The sequence below is a fragment of the Sinocyclocheilus anshuiensis genome, unplaced genomic scaffold, assembly GCF_001515605.1.
Source record: "Sinocyclocheilus anshuiensis isolate Anshui unplaced genomic scaffold, SAMN03320099.WGS_v1.1 scaffold1781, whole genome shotgun sequence".
NCBI classification, from domain to species: Eukaryota; Metazoa; Chordata; class Actinopteri; order Cypriniformes; family Cyprinidae; genus Sinocyclocheilus; species Sinocyclocheilus anshuiensis.
Genome location: NW_015538017.1, coordinates 112011 through 132924, shown reverse-complemented (window position 1 = coordinate 132924; position 20914 = coordinate 112011). Strand labels below are relative to the sequence as shown.

The following is a 20914-nucleotide window of genomic DNA, read 5'->3' as shown; positions in this document are numbered from 1 at the left end:
TAATTTAACTTCTCGTTTACCTGTCTGGATGTTCACCAACCACCTGGAACACACTAAGTAGGAATGTCTCATTGTGGAAGGCCCTGGTCACACACTCCTTGTAGATCCTGAATTCTGCGGCTGTGATGGCCTCTCCCTCTGGAATCTGGGACAGGTTGAATTTGTACTCTTTATGGTGTCTTCTCTGTGGCGACAGCTCTCTGTCATTTTCCACTGTCCAAAGACAAACACAAAGACAAACGATATATATTTATATTTTAGCTACTATTGATGTATAATTTGCACAGTGGCAAGTTTGTGAGACATATCTGACAAATATGTTCTTGTCAAGAAAAACTGGTTAGTGTAAACCATGCCTCAATCCCAAAAGCTATTACGGGAACTTAAAAACACATTACAGAGACGTGCAAAGCTGGAAAAGGCTAAGAAGTATTGCACAAGAAATTGCTAAAGATACCCTGTCTCTAAGTAAGCAAGTAAGTAAATAAATAAATAAAGACTTGAACACTAAAACCTCTTCCCAACTTGAAGCATGGTGGAGGGAGCATCATGGTTTAGCACTGCTTTGCTGCCTCGGAGTCTGAGCACTTTGCAGTCATTGAAAAATAACAATGGATTCTAAAGTGTATAAATGCATTTTACAGGAGAATGTCAGCACAGCAATTCATGACATCAAGCTTTAGAGAGGCTAGGTGATGCAATTCATAGTTTTCAGTCACGTGACTGGCTCGAAGACCTGGCAGGCAAACATCCATAGAACTCAAAAGAATAATCCTCAAAAGAATAAAACAAAGATATGTGAACAAAATGCAAGTTTTGGCCATTAGCAATCCATATAAAGCACCCGCCGCAATATTTCAATCACTAAAAACAGTGGTACGTTCTAAAACGTTTAATTTGAAAACACTTAAAGGGGTGGTTCATTGCGATTTCACTTTTTTAACGTTAGTTAGTGTGTAATGTTGCTGTTTGAGCATAAACAATATCTGCAAAGTTATGAATCTGAAAGTTCAATGCAAACGGAGATATCGTCTTTTAAAATTCTGGCAGTTTGATGCCTACAAAAATGGCTGGTAGGGACTACAACAAGTTACTTCCCGGGTTCCCAAATAAACCCCGCCCTCGGGAAAAGGCAGCAAAGGGGGCGAGGCCATGCTGTGCTGCTTTAGAGAAGAGGAAGAGAAAACTAATGGTGCACGTAAAAATCTATTCATACATGAATCGCGATTCTGTCTTCTAACGATTCTAATGGATTCACAAGTTTCAAAATCAATATTCTAAAGCAGCGGTTCACTGTTCCTCGCATCCCTGCTCTGCACGCGCTCTGCATCTCTCTCTCGGTCTCTCTCTCATTCAGCTCAGCTCCAACAATGAACTGTTACAATTATACACTTATTTTCACATAGCTATGAGAAGCGTTAAACATGGACGCGCGTGCAGTTGCCGTACTGTATTAAAGCTTTAATCAGGATAAAACTGTATATTAAAAATCCTCTGCTTCTCAATCGGGCTCAAACTGATAAGTGATATTAACGACGCCTTTGTTTACAATACAACTGGAGCACATGCCGCTGAGGACAGGGGCGGGACAATTAGATGCGCACTTGAGGCGGTTTAGCCAATCACAACACACTGGGTTAGCTAACTAATCAGAGCCCATTGCCTATTTCTGAGGGAGGGGCTTCATAAAAGCAGGAAATTGATCAGCGTGTTTCTCAGAGAAGTGACAGAGCGGTGTGGAATAAAGGTAAATTATGTGAAAAATAATGCGTTTTTTAAAAAACAAAGGATTAACACATGTTAGACTGCACCCCATAAACACAATCAAGCCTAAAAAAAAAACAACTGAACCACCCCTTTAAAGTGCCTTTAAACAGTGATATTAAAAGATCAAATTCAGTACACTCCTTATTGATGATGCATGCTTTATACAGGCAAGCAAATGTGCCCGGAATATGAACGCTATGCGCTAAATGGTTGTGTTTTCTTTATAATGTTTTTTTTTATTTTTTATGGCAAAACATTTATTATTAAACTTTACACATTGCGTTTATATTCTGGGTTCATCTGATTGCCTGTACAAAGTATGCATCATCAATAAGTTGTATGCTGAATTTGGCCTTTAAATTTCACTGTCTTACTACATTACTACTTAATGCAAGCCTCATAAAAATAACTGGCGGTCAGTGGAGGAAAGCCTTGTTTTGCGTTCCTGTAAGGGTGTGACGTCACGTGAAAACTATGAATAAGACAATGAGGCAAAACACAAAAATAAGAAAATATGTGAATCCTGACCTAAAGAGGACAGTGTTATCAAGACAACCCGACAATAATGATAAACAGAAACAGATTTATGGGAAGGAATGGTCCAAAATTGCTCAATAAACTTCTACAAGTTAGGATTCTGTGATTCACTTCATTTCTCCACTCTGCACTGTGAATGATTACTTAATATATTCATTAAGATGACTTAATATGAAAAGTGTGTTATTAGTTGCATCAGATTGTGTTTGTCTATAATTGAAAGTAAATTAATACCAGGCCACATTTTATGAGTAATCAATACAGACATGCAGATATTTTCAAATAGTTCACTAACTTATTCTTGTCACTGTAGTATATTGTATTTACCATAGCCACGTATCTCTGCATAAATTGCCTTCAGAAACTTTCATTCTTTGCATCACTTGCAGTGCATCCGTGGCAGACAAACTCAAGTCTTGTTCTGTGTGTGTGTAAACATTTGGTGCTAAATCCAGACTGACAAATATTTTGATTATACTTGTTCTTGTTCTGATTCATTACCTAAGTATAGTGACAAGCAGCTACTGCTAAGCCAGTACTAATGTTGATGGCACAAAGTACTGCTATTTAGATGCAAAAGTTCAATGGACTTGGACCAAACAATTTTTTTTCTTAACAATACCTTGAAATTATATAATAATAATAATAATAATAATAATAATAATAATTAGTCTGATCATACCTGGTTTAGGTATGAAACAATATTAGTGAATCTCTTTGGACATATACCTAAACATTATAAAGATATGGTAAGCTATGTATGCTCAATAATGGCCTATAATTGACTGACCTAATTCACCCATATGGTCTATACATATGCATTTATATTACAGCACCACTTCACAGAGTGCCCAGATGTTCAGGGCATGTGCTGTAGTAATGATTCACTATTTCTTGTAGAATTCTAATTCTTTATTTATTCAAGCTGTTCCCACAGCAAAGGACATCATGGCAATTTCTTCACAGTTTTAAGTGCTAGCAGCCACTCTTACAGAAAAAGCAAAAAGGAGAAACTATGACCAGAGTGTGTTTTCTCATTAGACGACAGCTTTGTCATTCTGCTGTGCTGCTCTTCCCCCCATGTCACAGACAACCCTTCCTCTTGTTCCTACGAACGACCCATGGGCTGTATTTCTTGCCATAAGTACAAGTCCAGCCGGATGCCCCGCTTGTGGGCCCAGGGTGAAGTGTCTTGCTCTGATTGTATTTCCATGCTTCCCTAGGTGAGGAACACACACTTCCATCTAAGCCCTGCCTCCTTGTGAAGAGGAAAAGAAAGTCATGGAGCAGAGGAATGAATTAGGGATCAACAAGAGTACTGGGGTTATGCGAAGACTACCCCCTTTTCTCTGTTTGGTGAATTACAGTAGCTGTTTAAAGTTCTCCAACATCACAAAAGAGCAACTTCTCTGATCTGTGGTCTTCCAACAGGGAGTTCCACTCCTCTGCTGTCCTGACACATGCGTTACGAATTAAAACTGAGCCTCTTGGGAAAACCTCAAAGGGCCTAAGATGGATCCCTGAGGGACACCCTGTATTTGTGCTACATACTCTGCTCTAATTGACTGACTAACCTTGGAGAACCCACCTGCAAAGTACAAAATTACTGGCAGCAACTGGGACATCTGACCTCTAGTGAGGACTTACTACTAAAAACGAAGAAAAAGAAGAGTAGAGAGAGAAATTTGCTTTAGTGCAGTTCCAGCTTCAGGGTTCACATGGCGATGGCTTAACACCAGGACTTTTTTCACTCACAATATGCCTAAGTAATTCATACTGAAAGCAATTTCCAGAGGTCCCATTTGTGATGTTTTTCACATCAGCACATCAGGTTTGAACGTGGCTGTTTCACATGCTGCTGAGACTTCTTCATTAACAACTTCCACAGGTGGATCCAAAAAGCCTGTCTCTCAGTAGCAAAAACATCCAAGATGACAGATATATTAAAGTTCATCAGCACACACAGTATCGAGGGCCACTGGTCTAGAAATGGCCTTGTTACTTTTGTTACAAAACATTATGATGAGTGAAATCAGACTACCCATGAGGGTGTAGCATAATGTATACTCTGCCAATGCCATTCTTTTCATAAGTTTTCATTGCTTGTAATACCATTATGAAAGTGGAAATTTGCAAAGGCCCCAACTGCTCAGGAGTTCTAATTGTGTCCTCTGCAAATGCTATTGCCTTTTTGAGAGGATAATGGAAAAAGGAAGCTCACAAAATGATAGACTATACTTATATCAAGGACTTGGCATCAACAGTAAGAAACACAACCAAAACCACAGAGCCCATATGGTCTGATATGACTGATGTGGTTTTTCAGAGGACAGACCCAGAAAGGACCCACAACAATAACTGTGTGGCCACATACTAAACAAAAAATGTCAAAGTGCAAAGGGTTGTTTGAGCAAGAGACAAGGTGGAAAGTCGTGAGTGGCTTTCATTGTGTTGGCGTTCTTCATCATCTTCACAGATACTGTTCACACACATTAACAGGAAAAGAGGACAGGGATGTGATGACAGATCCAGGGAGAGGGACATACATTGAGAAATGGTTTATACAAAATGCTAAGCAAAATTATATGAATTCTGTATGAATCATTTAAAGTTTAAAGTGGACAAAGAAAGAAATTCCCTAAAAATATGTGATGTTTCAGGCAAGTTCCACTTATGATTCATTTGTTCATAAGACATGTTATTCTTGTCAACACTGGTTTCTGCCTTGCTATTCTGTCATAGATGCTAATTTTGCCCAGTGTCTTTCTGATGATAGAGTCATGTACACCATAGGTATAAGAGGCCTTTGAATGTTGCTGTGCAGTTCATTGTCAATTCCTAGATAACATTACACCTTACTCATGAAGTGATTTTGGCAGGATGGCCATGGACCATCGTCCAGGATTAGAAACGATTCCACTTTAGCCATTTGAATAATATGAATGTGATCACAGTTCACTGGAGTCCTAGAGGCTTAGAAATGGCTTTGTTACTGCAGCATCTCAGATAAATTACATTGTGGAGAAAACCACTGACTGAAGAAACCACATGTATACGGGAATAAAGTGTATGCCAATTACATACTGCATGTAAACGTGACAAAAAATAAATGGCTTTTTGTTGTTCGTGTAAATGAACAATAATAATATTGCATTAATTGCAATCTTGAATCGATTAATAATCAAAAGTTATTACTCCACCACCTGCATGTGATGTCTTTATCAACAGTCCCATATATTGTTCAACCAATCTGTTTCAAACAACTGAGGTGCTAGTTAATTTCTCCAATGATGCATTGTACTACAGTGGTTAAGCAGCAAGTTTTATGGGAAACAACCCAGAATGGATCAGATTTAACATAAACACCTCAATTTATAGTACATGACTGAATTTGAATCAATTTAATTAAAATTCGAATTTGAAAAATACGGAGAAGGGGTCTGGGATAAAGCTCTGCGTTGTTCTAATTTGGGCTGATTCTCCATTTCCACCTGTGTAACATCTGTTTCTTTCCTTCTGTGCTATTGTCATTAGCACACACAGGGCAAAATGGAGATATTGAAGATTTGGAAAACCTTCAAAATACTCATAATCACATGCACACACACACACACACACGCACACATATATATATATATATATATACTGTATATGGTGACCGTGATTTCACCAAGTACAACATGTTCCTGGATTCCATGTTCCCTCAACATCCTTGTTGATCCTGGAACAACATTCCTATCAACCAATCAGAATTGAGGGATAACTTTTCAGGAAATATCTGTTTTAGGCTTACAGTCAGGGTTAGGTGCTTCTACACCCCTGTTAATCAGCTATCATTTCACACTGTTTTTAGGAATAAATTATCGGTAGTGTTAGGTTTAGGGGTAGGGATTGGGTTAAGTCTATATTTTTGGACAGTTATGTTGATCCAGGATCAACAAAAGATGTTGATCCAGGAACATGTCTTACTTGGCAAAATCACGGCGACCATATATATATATATATAGCCAAATGAAGTGGCATACGGCTGCATGGGATGGGAAGTCAGGCTTCAGTGTGGTCCATGGTCATATGCGAGTCACACTTTAAAAGTTTTCCATAATTTCCCCTGAAGTAGTCCGGTGGTCATTTGCATTTGATTCACTCACCACATCTTGACTTTTTCCTCCCTGCCCACAACCACTATGAAAACAACAACTCATTTCCATTTTCTTCACCACATCCACTTCCTTCAAGACCAAAGGGGGCGCTACACTGCTGTCCATGTCAATCCTACATTTAATTTTAAAGGGGTCATATGATGCGATTTCACGTTTTCCTTTCTCTTTGGAGTATTACAAGCTGTTCGTGAATAGATAAGATCCCTAAAGTTGCAAAGACTAAAGTCTCAAACTCAAAGAGATATTCTTTATAAAAGTTAAGACTCGTCCATGCCCTCCTAAAACGCCTCGTTTAAACACGCCCCCACATGTCTACGTCACTGTGTGGGAAGATTTGCATAACAAAGCCTAAATGTTCACGCAAAGAAATAAGGTGTAACTTTGATTCTCGCTGTAGTATTGTTGCAGCCGCCGCCATGTCATGGAGACCCTGTGTGTTTCGTTATGAAAGCGAAACTAGTTTTGAGCAGTGTAGAGTAGCACTTGTTGTTTATCGTTTCTCCGATCACAAATGCAGACATGGTTTTATGTCTACGCGTCGCGATGCAACGCAACGTTCAAAACGACAGTATAAGTCATTACAATCAGTGATTATGTCCCCACTGGATGCAACAAATGCCTCGTTTATAATGGGTTTTATTGGTTTTGTCTTGTCGCGCCGGGACACGGCATCATATGGTAAGGGGCATAATATTTCCGTCACATGCTTGAGGAATTTGGCCAATCACAACGCACTGGATAGCTGGCCAATCAGAGCACACCTCGCTTTTCAGAACGATGAACTTTGTAAAAATCGACGCGTTTCAGAAAGGCGGGGCATAGAGGAGAAACAATAATGCACAGTATGTGGAAAATAATGTGTTTTTTTAACCTTAAACCGCATAAACACATTTCATTACACCAAATACACAAAATAATGTTCTTTTTTAGCAACGTCATATGACCCCTCTAACCTATATTCCAGAGGTTTTGCTCTATGAATGGGAGATGCTACATTTTCTGTAGGAGGGTTGACTGTACTGCTGCTTTCTTCAAAGTTGAAGTTCACTCAAAAATGTTGTGTTAATTTGCTCACCCTACGGCTAAAATACAATGACAATGTTAGAAGCATCACGGGATGGTGAATGTATATTGTACATTTCCTAACTGTAAAATATAAAACTAAATGACCCATTAAATGACCCCATAGTTTGTTAGTATAAACTTTATTGGTAAGAATACAGGTGTTAAGCTACATGATCACTTTAATATTGATTTAATTATGTTAAATAATTATGCTGATATAAAAATAATTTTATGGTTTGCGCAGGGAATTCTGACAATGACCCTTTCTCCCCGTAACTGAAACGTTTCCTAAAGGACATTTTTGACAAGATTTATACAAAATTTCAAATGTAACATTTTCTACAGTGTACACAATGTATACAAAACTATTTATGTAGAATTAAAATGTATAGAAGTATCCGCTTTATACATGCAGTACTTTGGTGCAAAACAAGTCACTACCAACAAGTTTCTGTTAAGTATTAAGGCATAATTTATATCTAAAGCTTTTTAATTATTCTGCCCAATCCAACATCAAGTCACCACAAACTTGTGAGAAAAAATGTTGACCATACACAAAGCCTGCAATTATTTCCTGCATCTCTGCAGCACATGAAACACCGAGAACCAGATGATTTGAAAGCTGTCTCCTTCAGTTTAACCAATAAAAATGTGCCGTGAAGCCAGGCATGGTAAGAATCCATCTATGTTTATGTAATTATCTTCAGAATCCCCGTTCACATTTTCTTCCCCCACAATCTAATTGTTCCAGCTTCTGTAATGAAAAGCTACTGTGACTTGCTTGTCATCTGTACAACTGCACTTGTCTTTGATGCTCTTAAAAACGTAAATTATGTTTTATAACAATCAACCAAACCCACCAAAACTCCTTTAACCAAACATAACCCTGGAGTTATGAAGGCCTGCTCCAGAACAGAGTTTACGCTGCATTGGGGTTTCACAGAAATATATTATAAAAATTGTTTAGCAACAGACAACCAATCACAAAATGACTGAAAGTTTGTCTCTTATGAATTAAACATTTATAAGATCTTCTGAGAGAAATTTAAATTAAAAGTTAGAAACTGTCAAGGTAAAAATGTGATGTAAACACATTTTTGTGTTTTTCTGGCTTTGTCTTTTGTTTTTTGCTGTATGTTTTGGGACAAATTAAGCCCACCAATGCAGATTTATATGGTGTAATTTCCATAGATGGACAAGCAGACAGACTTTTAAACATACTGCAGACTTACGGACTTTTTTTCAAGCCTTTTGAAAATTTACAGCATTTTAGCATTTAGAGATCATGTGTGAACAGAAGTTGTTAGAAATATCAGTAAATCAGTTCTGGCAATTTGTTGGATTTGGAAAAATGTGCATCTACCTACATATTTACAACACTCCAATTTTTTTTTTTTTTTCAGTTCCTTGCACAATATTATGATCTCAAAACACTTTTACTTGCATTTATAAATGAATACTTTTTGACATTTGCATCACATCACAAACTGGTTCTTAAAGGGGTGGTTGATTGCGATTTCACTTTTTTTAACGTTAGTTAGTGTGTAATGTTGCTGTTTGAGCATAAACAATATCTGCAAAGTTACGAAGCTGGAAGTTCAATGCAAACAGAGATATTGTCTTTTAAAATTCTGGCAGTTTAATGCCTACAAAAAGTTACTTCCCGGGTTCGTGACGTAACAAACCCAGATAAACCCCACCCTTGGGAAAAGGCAGCAAAGGGGGCGAGGCCATGCTGCATTGCTTTATGCTGGGTACACACTAAAAGATTTTTAAAATCTTATAAGATCTTCAAAATGTGAGAGACCACAAACAGGAGGACAAAAATATCCTAGATTTAACGGTTTTGCTCCTATAGTGTGTGGTGTGCCGCGATGTTCCCCCCACACATCAGGATTTCTGATCATAAATATTCAACATGTTGAATATTTACGATTCGCGATCGGGGCGCCTCCGACGTTCTTCCGAGCAGATTCAGTCACTCTTAACACACCTCACACCACAGAAAATCTGATAAGATAATCTTTAGAACCACCAAAATAATCGAGACATTACCTAGAATTGTCGGAAGGGGAGAAATCGGCCCAAAATCAGCCTCATTATCTTATGGTGTGTACCCAGCATTAGAGAAGAGGAAGAGAAAACTAGAGGTGCACGTAAAAATCTTTTCATATATGTATCGCGATTCTGTCTTCTAACGATTCTAATGGATTCACAAGTTTCAAAATCAATGTTCTATAGCAGCGGTTCTTAATACTGTTCCTCACGTCACCCTGCTCTGCACACGCTCTGCATCTCTCTCTCTCTCTCTCTCTCTCTCTCATTCAGCTCAGCTCCAACAATGAACTGTTCCAATTATACACTTATTGTCACATAGCTATGAGAAGCGTTAAACATGGAAAGTGCGTGCAAGTTGCCATACTGTATTAAAGTTTTAATCAGGATAAAACCATATATTAAAAGCTAACATAAGCAGTAGCATTTAAGTATGAGACAACAACAAACAAAAAACATAGGCCTACCATTAAAAGCCGTGCGTGCACAGCTTCTGCACGATCCTCTTGAATAATATCCTCTGCTTCTCAATTGGGCTCAAACTGATAAGCGATATTAACGATGCCGTTGTTTACAATACAACCGGAGCACATGCCGCTGAGGTGAGGGGTGGGGACACACGTTAGACTGCACCCCATAAACACAATCAAGCCTAGAAAAAAAACAGTGAACCACCCCTTTAAGTAATAAACTTGCTCTGTATTCCTCTGCTCAATCTGATGTGTGTTGCAGCCTGGAATTAAATTATACCATGCTGGTTCTGTCTGGCCAGAGGAGAACTGGCCCCCAGTTCAGGAACTCGAGCTGCGTCGAAATGCTATGGGAACGCCTTCAGCGTGACCACGCTCTGAATCACGTGTGTAATCAGTCCAATGGATGGGCGAGACGTCACGGGCGGGGTGACGTAGTGACCAGGACACTTAAAAGCACAGGCGGTGGATACAGCGGCAGCTTTCTGTCATTCAGCAAGCGCTCTGTGTGTGTATCGGTCGCTATCTGTTGTGAGTCTTATTTAGTGTTGTTTGTCCACTTATAAGCTCTATTATGTCAAAGCTTCAGTCAAAAGAAGCATTAGGGCGAGACCAGGCAGCGTTCAGGCTGTGTGTTCCTCCCTGCCCGCGCTATATTTCGGGTGGGGACACACAAGTTTGTGTGTTGTCTGCTTGGGAGCGAAGCACGCAGAGTCAGCTCTCTTACTGCCTTGCTTCACCCTTGGAAGGCTCTCTTTGAGGGGGGAGCCTTCACCAGCGTTTCTCGCGGTGCCGGCCCCGCTTTCGCCGAGGCGGATCGGCATCTGTGCTCGTGCTCTTCTTCCTCACCCACCAAATCCAGCGCCCGCACTCGGGGATCGGAAGCCCGCGCTGCGGTTCTTCCTCCCCGGGGAGAGGGCTCGATGCTCCGCCTGTCTTCCTCAGAGGAGGTTGATATGGAGGGCATCGATGAGCTCGCCAGTTGCACAAGCATCAGTTACAAGCGTATTATGCCTAATATTATAATGAGCAGCATTACTGGGGAGCGGAGCTCGTGCAGTCAACTCTCGAGGGGGCTGATTGTGCTTTTCCTGCTGTTAAATGCTCCGCTCTCGCCGGGCACGCTCCGAGGAGTGTGTCCGTGCCTGTGATCTTGCAGTTCCGGTCCCGCTGCTGCTGAGGCACGGCAGCGATTGAGATCGCGGGGATCGCACATGATCTGGCGGACAGGTTGGAGACGGGCTCTCCCTATCTCCACCCGCGTTCCCTAGATCTAGCACACTCTCTCTCGGTTCGGAAGCCCGCGCTGCAGTTTCTTCCCCCTCTGAGTGAGAGCTCGCTGCTGCAGCTATCTTTCTCCAAGGAGATTGATATTGTTTGTGTGACCGAGTGGCTCGCGCGCTCTTTCTCTCGCCTTTCCCCCGACTGCTCTGTTCTGGAGAGAGTGTGCATCTTCTGGCATCCCTGCAAGCAGTGCTTAATTTGAGCCGGATCCTGTTCCGGGAAATGTCAGATTTGGGACTTTTGCGTTCCGGTATGTGTTTTTAAAGATCCGGCATTAATAAGTGCAGATCGTGACAGTGCGTGCGTGCATACGAGACAGAGCGATTGCGGGTTTATGTAGATGTATTTGGAGCATGATTTGTAGATTATGTATTGGTCCTCAACATATTATTGACCAATCAGCTTTCTTAAATTCAAAATAGCTCTCGTTGATTGGTGCTACTGCTTAACCCACTCTCTCCACTCTTTTGCGAGCAGCGGAACGGTTGGAGAGAGTGTAATAATACCAGAAATAATACCAAATAAAGTTAAATATTATAATGTATAAACATCATAAACACTATAATCATAGCCTAGTTCCCCTCACTCCGAAACAAATCATTTAAATATAACGGTATGCAGAACAGATCAAGAATGAAAAAAATATAAAGCTAAAGAAGCCAAAACAAAGCGAAACTGAAAGTACCATTGGTCTCACGTACCTCTCTCATTCGGCACAAATCCAATGTTTCCATATCCGCAATGTATTTCAATGTTAGACTGTTATTTATAATGTAGACTAGGCTTCATGCGTGTTCGCATATCGGCGAAAAAAATCATCCTCTTCACATGTGCAAAAATGCGCTTGGCATAACAGCAGCTGTAGACCGGTTATACTACGGACTCTTTATATTGATATGTTTGGCTGACTGTATTTTATTTTGCTAATGAACAGACTGCGATGGCAAGTTTGAATGGCTATAATATGTGGTGTGTGTGTGTGCGTGTGTGCATGTGTGTGTGTGTGTGTGTGTGCGCCAGCGCGATCAAACAGCTAACACATTAAATACTCAATTTTTGGTCATACAGATAAGAGTAAAAGACAACCCGCAAAGTGTTAAAAATAATTAATAATAAATAAAAAACAAACACTAGATTCTCTATTCTTTTTGTATTCTGTTTCTTTTGTTTTTATTTATTTTACAATTAACAAAAGCAAAAAAAGGCCTCTAACACTAGCTTGCTCTATTATTTTTTCTATTATATCTGTTTTCTTTTTATTGATTAGGCCTATATAATTACAAAAAACCTTGCTACGTGTACTACGTTAAGCTGAGACTTGTTACAGCACTTGCGTATCATTGCTCTTTTGTTGATTTTGATTGCTTCCATTGTCCTCATTTGTAAGTCGCTTTGGATAAAAGCGTCTGCTAAATGACTAAATGTAAATGTTTTTGTAATCAAGCAAACAAACATGATGTGTGTTCTGTCATCTTGGTTCTCGGTTTCCTTTCCGTGAACTTTTTTGCGGATCGCTTTGGATAAAAGCGTCTGCTAAATGACTAAATGTAAATGTAAATTTTTACTTTTATTTTTGCACACTCACAATAAAAAGAACATTTGTGTTTTGTAATTAAGCAAACAAACAGGATGCGCGTTCTGTCATCTCAGTTCTCAGTTTCCTTTCCGTGAACCTGTTTGCGGATCGCCGCACCTCAAATCTGTTTTATATCTGTTAATTATTTATGTCAGATATATTTTGCATATTTATACCTTTTCTATATAGATTATGATTGTATTTTATTTTTATGGAAACAAATTTTGTTATTGATAATGTAACACACATATTTGCCTTAAATCATCCTGGCGACCCATTTTTGACCCAGGGCTGGAAAACCTAGGCTGTATAGTTAGGTCCATGCAGAAACTTGTGAATGATGCTCTTATAGTTGTGTCATCACCGTTTAGTGACGTCATTGAATGTTCCAGCGAAACTGAAGTTGTATTGTCAGTGTCAGTCACGGCGCCTTTTAACTGCTGATTTGGATCTGGCAATGTTTCATTTACAAATTAAGCACTGCCTGCAAGCGCTTACTTCATTTCCCAGAAGCTGCCGCTGTATCCACCGCACGTGCTTTTAGGCGTCCTGGTCACTACGTCACCCCGCCCGTGACGTCTCGCCCATCCATTGGACTGATTACACACGTGATTCAGAGCGTGGTCATGCTGAAGGCGTTCCCATAGCGTTTCGACACAGCATCTCGTTCCCTTTGGGGAACCATGGTTACATGCGTAACCTGGAGACGTTTTTTTTCATCTCTGTCACCGATGGAGGTTTGGTTCCTTGCCACTGTTGCCTTTGGCTTGCTTAGTTGGGGACACAATTTCTGGCAACATTGTTGACTTCACTGCACACACACTATTTAAAGAGAACTGAACTGAGCTGGATGATGATATTACTGAATCAACAATGAACTGACTTTAACTGATAAACTGACTGTTTTCTATCGTCCTCTTGCATTATCAGCACACATTATTCCTGTTTAACACTGTAAAGCAGCTTTGACACAATCTGTATTGTATAAAGCACTATATAGAAAAAGTTTACTGTAGCTCACACTGTAAAAAATAACCGTGAATTTAATGGTAAAAGACTGTAAAAATGCTACAGTAAAAACCTGTTAAATGGTTAACGGTAAATTCCCCTACTATGTACGGTGAAAAACTGTATTGGACATTACATGTAATTTTACATTAGTATACCGTTTTTTGGAAGTGAAAAAGTGTGTATAATTTACAGTGAATAACCATAAATTGTCATTCCCAGAACTCCCTGCATTAAATTTCAAATTTGATGGGTTTTTTTTGTTGAAATAATAATGTTTCTTCTTAGATTTTTCTTATCAGTTTTGTATTTTAGGGTTATATGTTACACCTAATGTTGTTAAATTAATGTTTATTGCATTATTTCAGTTTCATGTGTGTTACCATGATGGTGTTTGGTGTTTGTGTGAATGACACTGTGCACCTTCTATATATGTTATTATTTAAAAGCTGCTTGTGATTGGCTTTGGTTCATCATATGACTCTCATTACCACCTCCTTTTGGTGGATATCAGTGTATTACAAAGGTACAAAACAGATTTCAGTACTTCAATAGGTTGGTATATTAAAATTATTTCAGTTAATGAAATTACTGTATTTAACTGTAAATTTAAGTTAGAACCGTAAAACCTGAAATGCTACCGTATTTTTTTACGGTAAAATTCCGGCAACCACAGCTGCTGGTTTTTTACCGTAAATTTTACGGATTTTTTTTTACTGTGCACCTGGTAGAGCACTGCACTTGTCCTGAGCGTTAATGACGGAACTTGAAATTATAGATTGCTAACTATGCTTTTGTGAAATAGCCCGAGATAATTTACTAACCCTGATTGATATATGAATTTTTATTATTATGTAATTTTTGCTTTTGTTAAACATCACCAGTTAGGTTTTAGGGTTTAGTATAGGTGGAATGTTATTTTCAAAACGTGGGAGAGCATTAATCTTTCAGCGCCATGCACCGGACATTTCATTTCCAAACTGCAACAATTTGTATAATAACTAACATAATAAACCGTAGGCAGATTCACTTTCATGTGTTTGGGGGAAAATTGAATGTGCTTTTAGCACCAGTGCCACGAAATGTGCAAGAAGCAGCGGAATATAATCTTGCAGAAATGTCACCACAAGCAGTGATTCTCCATATTTGGGTAGATGAGGAAAAATGGCAAAGCATTTAAAGGTAATTTCAGATCACATAGTTTACAGACATTTTGCTGATGATGTGTAAATGATATCTTAACGGTAAGGAGATGAAAAGCCATTGTTTGTGTGAACAGCAGATGTGGTGCAATTTAATGGCAGGTTACTGATTTAATGTGTGAAAGTTACTAATGAAACAGATAAAACTACTTGTCAAATGTTTCAATCTCAGAAATATTCAAATACAAATGTAAATGCCAGGTACTTACATCATACTCCAAGGTACTAGGGCACATTCATACATATGCATTTCAACAATATCGCTTTCATTCTAAAAGATGTAGAATTTGTATATATACATTTGTATATGTACAGGTTACCATTAGGATAAGGGTATATACAGATATGGAATTAAATAAATACTGTATATACAGGTATGGAATGAAAGACATAGACTGGACTGGATATTATTGGATATCTGATAACCGATATACAGAACCAAGATTTATTCAATTTTTATTTGTTTCTGTTAAATTTATTATTGTGATCATTTTATAGTGACACACACATCTCATCAATGTTGTCATAGCATTACATTTTTCATGTGTAATAATGTGTATTTTGCTACGCATTTACCATTCTATGCATTTACACAAAACTTTTACTCAAATGCTATGACAATCACCTGCAAAGATGTTATTTCCACAGACATTTAAGTACATTAATGATGATTAATAGTCAAATAAACACTAAACGTTAATATCATTTAGGGACTTTAGGGACTAAACAAGCTGATCTTCACTGCGGAATTTTTTTTACAGTGTTGTTAAATGCTGCATACAGTGGTCATTCTATTAAACATACCTGAGTATTTTATTTCTAGTATGCACTGATCTCTTTTGTTACATTAATTAAAGGAGCTCAGTTTAAATGTATTGTATGAATTGCACTTACTATGGAATAAAACATACGGAGTATATATTTAGATTTAGTTAAAATTGGTTGTAAGTCATCAGCTCCAGTGGTGCAGATGGATAAGTGCGTGTCATTGGCTTATTTGTCATTGTGTTTTCTGACTTGTTATAATGTTTTCTGAATTGTTGTTGTGCTTTCTGAATTGTTATTTTGTTTTTTAGACTTGCATTTGCGTTTGTAATTTGTTATTTTGTTTTCAGAATTGTGATTTGCTTTGCACTTCTCGGCCACCGTACAAAAGTGATAATGGAACCGATTAATGAAAAGAAAAAGAAAAAGAAAAAATCTATCGGAACGAATATTGGTCGATCTCTACTTCTAATCACAAGTCGAAAGCTGTAGTTCTCACCACACAACTTTGCAATTATATTTGTGAATGTTAATTGAAACTATGGTTTTGGGAATAACCAAATTGTTGAACTATGTTGTTAACAGTGGAACAACTGCTTTTGGGAGACACACCCCTATATTATTTATTAACCCTGAGTGGTATATGAAAAGTGGGAAATGAAGAACAATATAACAAATTCCCAGGACTAACACTAGGTTAATGAAAATCCAATAGCCCAGTTTTAAAATGGTCATTGCATGTAGATAAAAGGTCGTGGTTCATGGGGTTTTGTATTCGGGAAGCTGGGAGATGGCAGGGGTTTGACATAGCATTCTCTGGGTATTTCCTACAACCATGATCTAAGTCTCTGACCCATGCAAATCATCAAAGGCGTAACTACAGGAGTCAGAGCTCTGCGCAGAGGTCAGCAAGAGGTGCAACAGTTTATGGCAAACCATAGATGACACGGTCATAAAGATCCATTGGTTGGTGTGAACACTAAGATAGAGATCATGCTCTTTTAATTGTAGTTATACAATGTTGAAAACTTACTAGATCTTGTGTTTAAAGACAATGATGCTCTTCCCTTAACAGAAACCTTATGAAATACATCAAGTTGCACTAAGTGGTTTATGAAGGAACATGAAGCATTGTAACAACATGTTGTATTTCTTGTTCCAAGCAAATACAAAATATATTTCAAATTGGAATACATGGTTACACTTTCTTTTAAGGTGTCCTTGTTACAGTGTAATTATACATTTGTGTACTGAGTAATATTAATGAACTACATGTACTTACTATATGGTTAGGGTTAGGATTAGGGTTTGGCTTAGGGTTACTTGCATGTAATTATGCATAATTAATTGTTATTATAATAGTAAGTACATGTAACATGTGTAACAAGGACACCTTAAAATAAAGTGTTACAGAATCCATTAACTGATAATAGTTAATTAAGATAATTCAATGGCTCTCTGGAATACTTGATTCTGATTGGTCAATAACTGACTGTTGTCCTAAGCAAGTCATTTCCTGCAGCTGTGTAGTTTCATTTCTCTAAAGTCTCTTTACACTTTCTTTATTCTTACATAATAAAATAATTTACACTCACATTAATATTTCATGTCCAGTTATTATTATTTATTTATTATTTGGCAAGTTGCCTTGTAATATTTTCTCTGCTTCACATCAGGGACTGTCAGGTTTATTTTGCATTAAATTACCCTGTCAGTTTTATTTTGTGGTACTGACCTTTAGGAATACGTATTTTTATAGTATGTTGGACCAAATCTTCATTGGACTGATCTGACATTTCAGATGGGAAGAAAAGAAATCTGTCTGTGTTGCTCTGTATTTGCAAGATATTTAGATAATAGCACTAATTTGTGATGATTGCAACTGTTAAAAGATGTTTGATATCTCTCAATCTCTTCATCTCTGTAACCAACGCCATCGATCTGAAGCTAATCATCTCCATGGTGAATGGCCGCAGTCAGATGATCATAACTGCATGTCAGGAGAATACTGAACAAAAAGGAATTGTGTGTGTGTGTGTGTGTGTGTGTGTGTGTGTTTTCAACAGTTCAGGCACAAAGTCAGGTTAAAGTCAGGTTTTGTGTGTGTGTGTGTGTGTGTGTGTGTGTGTGTGTGTTTTCAACAGTTCAGGCACAAAGTCAGGTTAAAGTCAGGTTTAGGTTTTGCATATGCGTATGCAAAAGGCTAACAGACATTACAAGAATCAGTTGTTCCACTTTTAACAGGCATAAAACAAATCCATTTTCACTTGAGTGCCTACTCAAGCCAATAACCTGTCAATAAATATTATAATGTCTTTTTTGTATGAGGAGGAAATTCCATAAAATGGAGGAAATGGTCTGGAAAATAAACATTCCCATTCTTTCCTTCTTTTCGGCATATAGAAACATTAATAAAGGCATAATCCACGAGAACAGCTGACAAAACATTTTGGGATGGACTAATGGTACTTTGTGCTTTGGCAACGTCACAAAAGAGATATGTGAAGAGTACTAGAATGCAGGCCTCAGCACTCACAGCCTAGAAATGACACAACAAAGATTATTGGGCTTATTTTCATAAAAACAAGTATGTTATCAAAACATAAACAAAATCTGTCCAATTTTTAGTTTCAGAAAAACTAAGCATATCTTTATGAAGAGAATTACATAATGATGAAAAATTGGAGACCAATAAATGTATTGCCATCCATCATCATTTTCTTTCCTTATCTTGAGCAGAATAGGCTACAGTAGAAAAATAAGTTTTTCATTTAAGTGTTATTCTTTGCTAAAATATGATTGTTACAATACCAATATTTTAGATACCAGTGAATTTCACAATTCTTGATGCCAATTTCGATTAGTGTAGTGTAGGTAAAAAAGTAAAATGAATATTGAACTGTTTATGAACTGCTTACGTGAATACTCACTATTCGACTTGCATTTTGACATATTTTTGTATGTATTTGACTGTTTAGGTGTGCATCTTTTATATGAGGAGATTACAGCCTCTCTGGCATTAATATTGGACAAAAGGCAACAATGGCAACTTGCATCATATGAAGACATTCTGAAGAATGTGGGTAACCAAACAGTTGCTGGTCCCCATTGAACTCCATAGTATTTTTTGTCCATACTGCAGCAATCCATTCCGAAAAGCCCAGTCTACTCAGACTGGTCAGCTGGTCCAGTCTGTTGTGACTGGTCAACCGCTTAGAGTGTGTGTTAAAAAAGCTGTAAACAGTATTATGTTTATAACTATATGTTGTCGGTATTGGAAGTCCATACTTTGCAGACTGTTTACATGCACAAACAGCTACCTACACAAACTGCATTTCATGACATTCACTTTAACTTACAAACTGGTACAAACCATTTTGAACAGTATAGGAAAAAATGGAAACAAATGGAAATTTTCCACCAGTTTTAATTAGAACTGGTACGCCTACTTGAAAGATTAGGGATAGGGGTTTGAAACCTTACAGGACCATTTCTGGCCATTGTGGCATGCCACGTGGTGTTTTTTCCATCACTTCGAAACATCAAATCTGCTACCTATTTGGTCTTGATATACCTCTGGTGTGTGTTTTGAGCCATTGTGTCTCCTACAACTGTGTCTACCTGTGTGTCTATGTCTGTGTGAGCATGCCAGGCAGAGAGACCTGTTAGAGCCATCTGTGTGTGCTGCAGCAGGTGTGTGTGAGCTCAGGGCTGGCTAGTGGCACAGATTTAGAGGAGGAAGTCTGTGTCAGACAGCAGAGATGGATCTCCCCCAAGGGATCTGATAAATAAGGAAAAAATATCTTTGAAAAAGGAAACGCAGCTGTTTCCAAAGGAGAAGTCAAAATATTGGTGGCTTGCATTCCACAGCAGCAAGTACAATAGCCAATGTCCTTTCTCTCTCTGTTGCTGTGTGTATTCTCTGACATCCACTTCCACAGGTTTCTTCCTCCTGGAAACTCTAGGTAGGACATGTTCTAAGTGTAAATACTAACCAATTCCATGCTCGTTTAATACCAGTCCAACATCTCATAAATATTGCTCTATTTCGGTAACTGTCAAGTGCCCTTAATTTCCCCACACCTGTGAATGCCAGCCTCAGTAGACATGTGTGTATATATTTGTATGTTCTCAAGGTTAGCACATCCACTAACATTCAGCTTATGTGTTTTTTTGCATTTCGTCTGATAGTTATTAAAAGTTAAAACAATGTAACCCCATTAGATGACTGATTCAGCACACCACAAGACATTTCATTGTGCTACTGACCTTTAAATGAACACACATTCATTGCTGTCTGAAGAAAACAGTGGAGCCATAACTCCAGAGCACTCACACATTTCCTATTCACTTGTGGAGGGCACTGGGTGACATTCCGCCACGGGTGGAGAGAGTATGTGTTTAATATGAGTGAGGGATCCGTTTCTTCCAGAATTTTGTTTATTTGTTTAAAAACACAGGAACTAAATCATTTTCATGACATTAAGTTATTTTAATAGTTCTTGAATGTCTGCATTTTTCCACTGATGCGGATTGGAACACCTTTATAATATTTGTAACAGACCAGTGGCGTACAGTGGTGTTCTGGAATGAAGAGGCAGAGTCTTCACTATTTCCTTGTTGTTGTTGTTTTTAATTATGTTCAAGTTGCATTTAATGTTGACCAGTGTTGGCCAGTAACCTGTTACTAGTAACGCTTTACAGTAATAATAATGAGTAGTGGAACTAATTACAAATAAGATTGCAGTAAAAATATTACAGTTACTGTCCATAAGTGAGTCACAACTCGTGTGTACATGCAATACTTGTACTCAAAACTCCCTGAAAATAACCATTGAGTGTTTGCAATAACTTCCCATTGCAATCTAATGTGGATTTTGCTCATATAATGAGGCTGAAATATGTCATTTTAAGCATTTTAGAATAAGCTAATCACTTCACCTGCTTAGCATTTTAAATCCGTGTATCATTCGATCATTCGTTTTTTTATTTAATATTGAAAGTGGAAAAATGAGAAAACGGCTC

The 20914-nt window shown here is 38.1% G+C and overlaps 1 protein-coding gene across 3 annotated transcripts in view; it reads right to left on the bottom strand.

The window, feature by feature from the left end:
- Positions 1-20914, bottom strand: part of LOC107678510 (bone morphogenetic protein 6-like) — a 50098-nt gene that overhangs the window by 20691 nt on the left and 8493 nt on the right. For all 3 annotated transcript variants that reach the window (XM_016473793.1, XM_016473798.1, XM_016473788.1), the window contains exon 2: positions 21-213. In XM_016473793.1, the coding sequence (XP_016329279.1) occupies positions 21-213 (193 nt within the window). The remainder of the gene's footprint in view (positions 1-20; positions 214-20914) is intronic.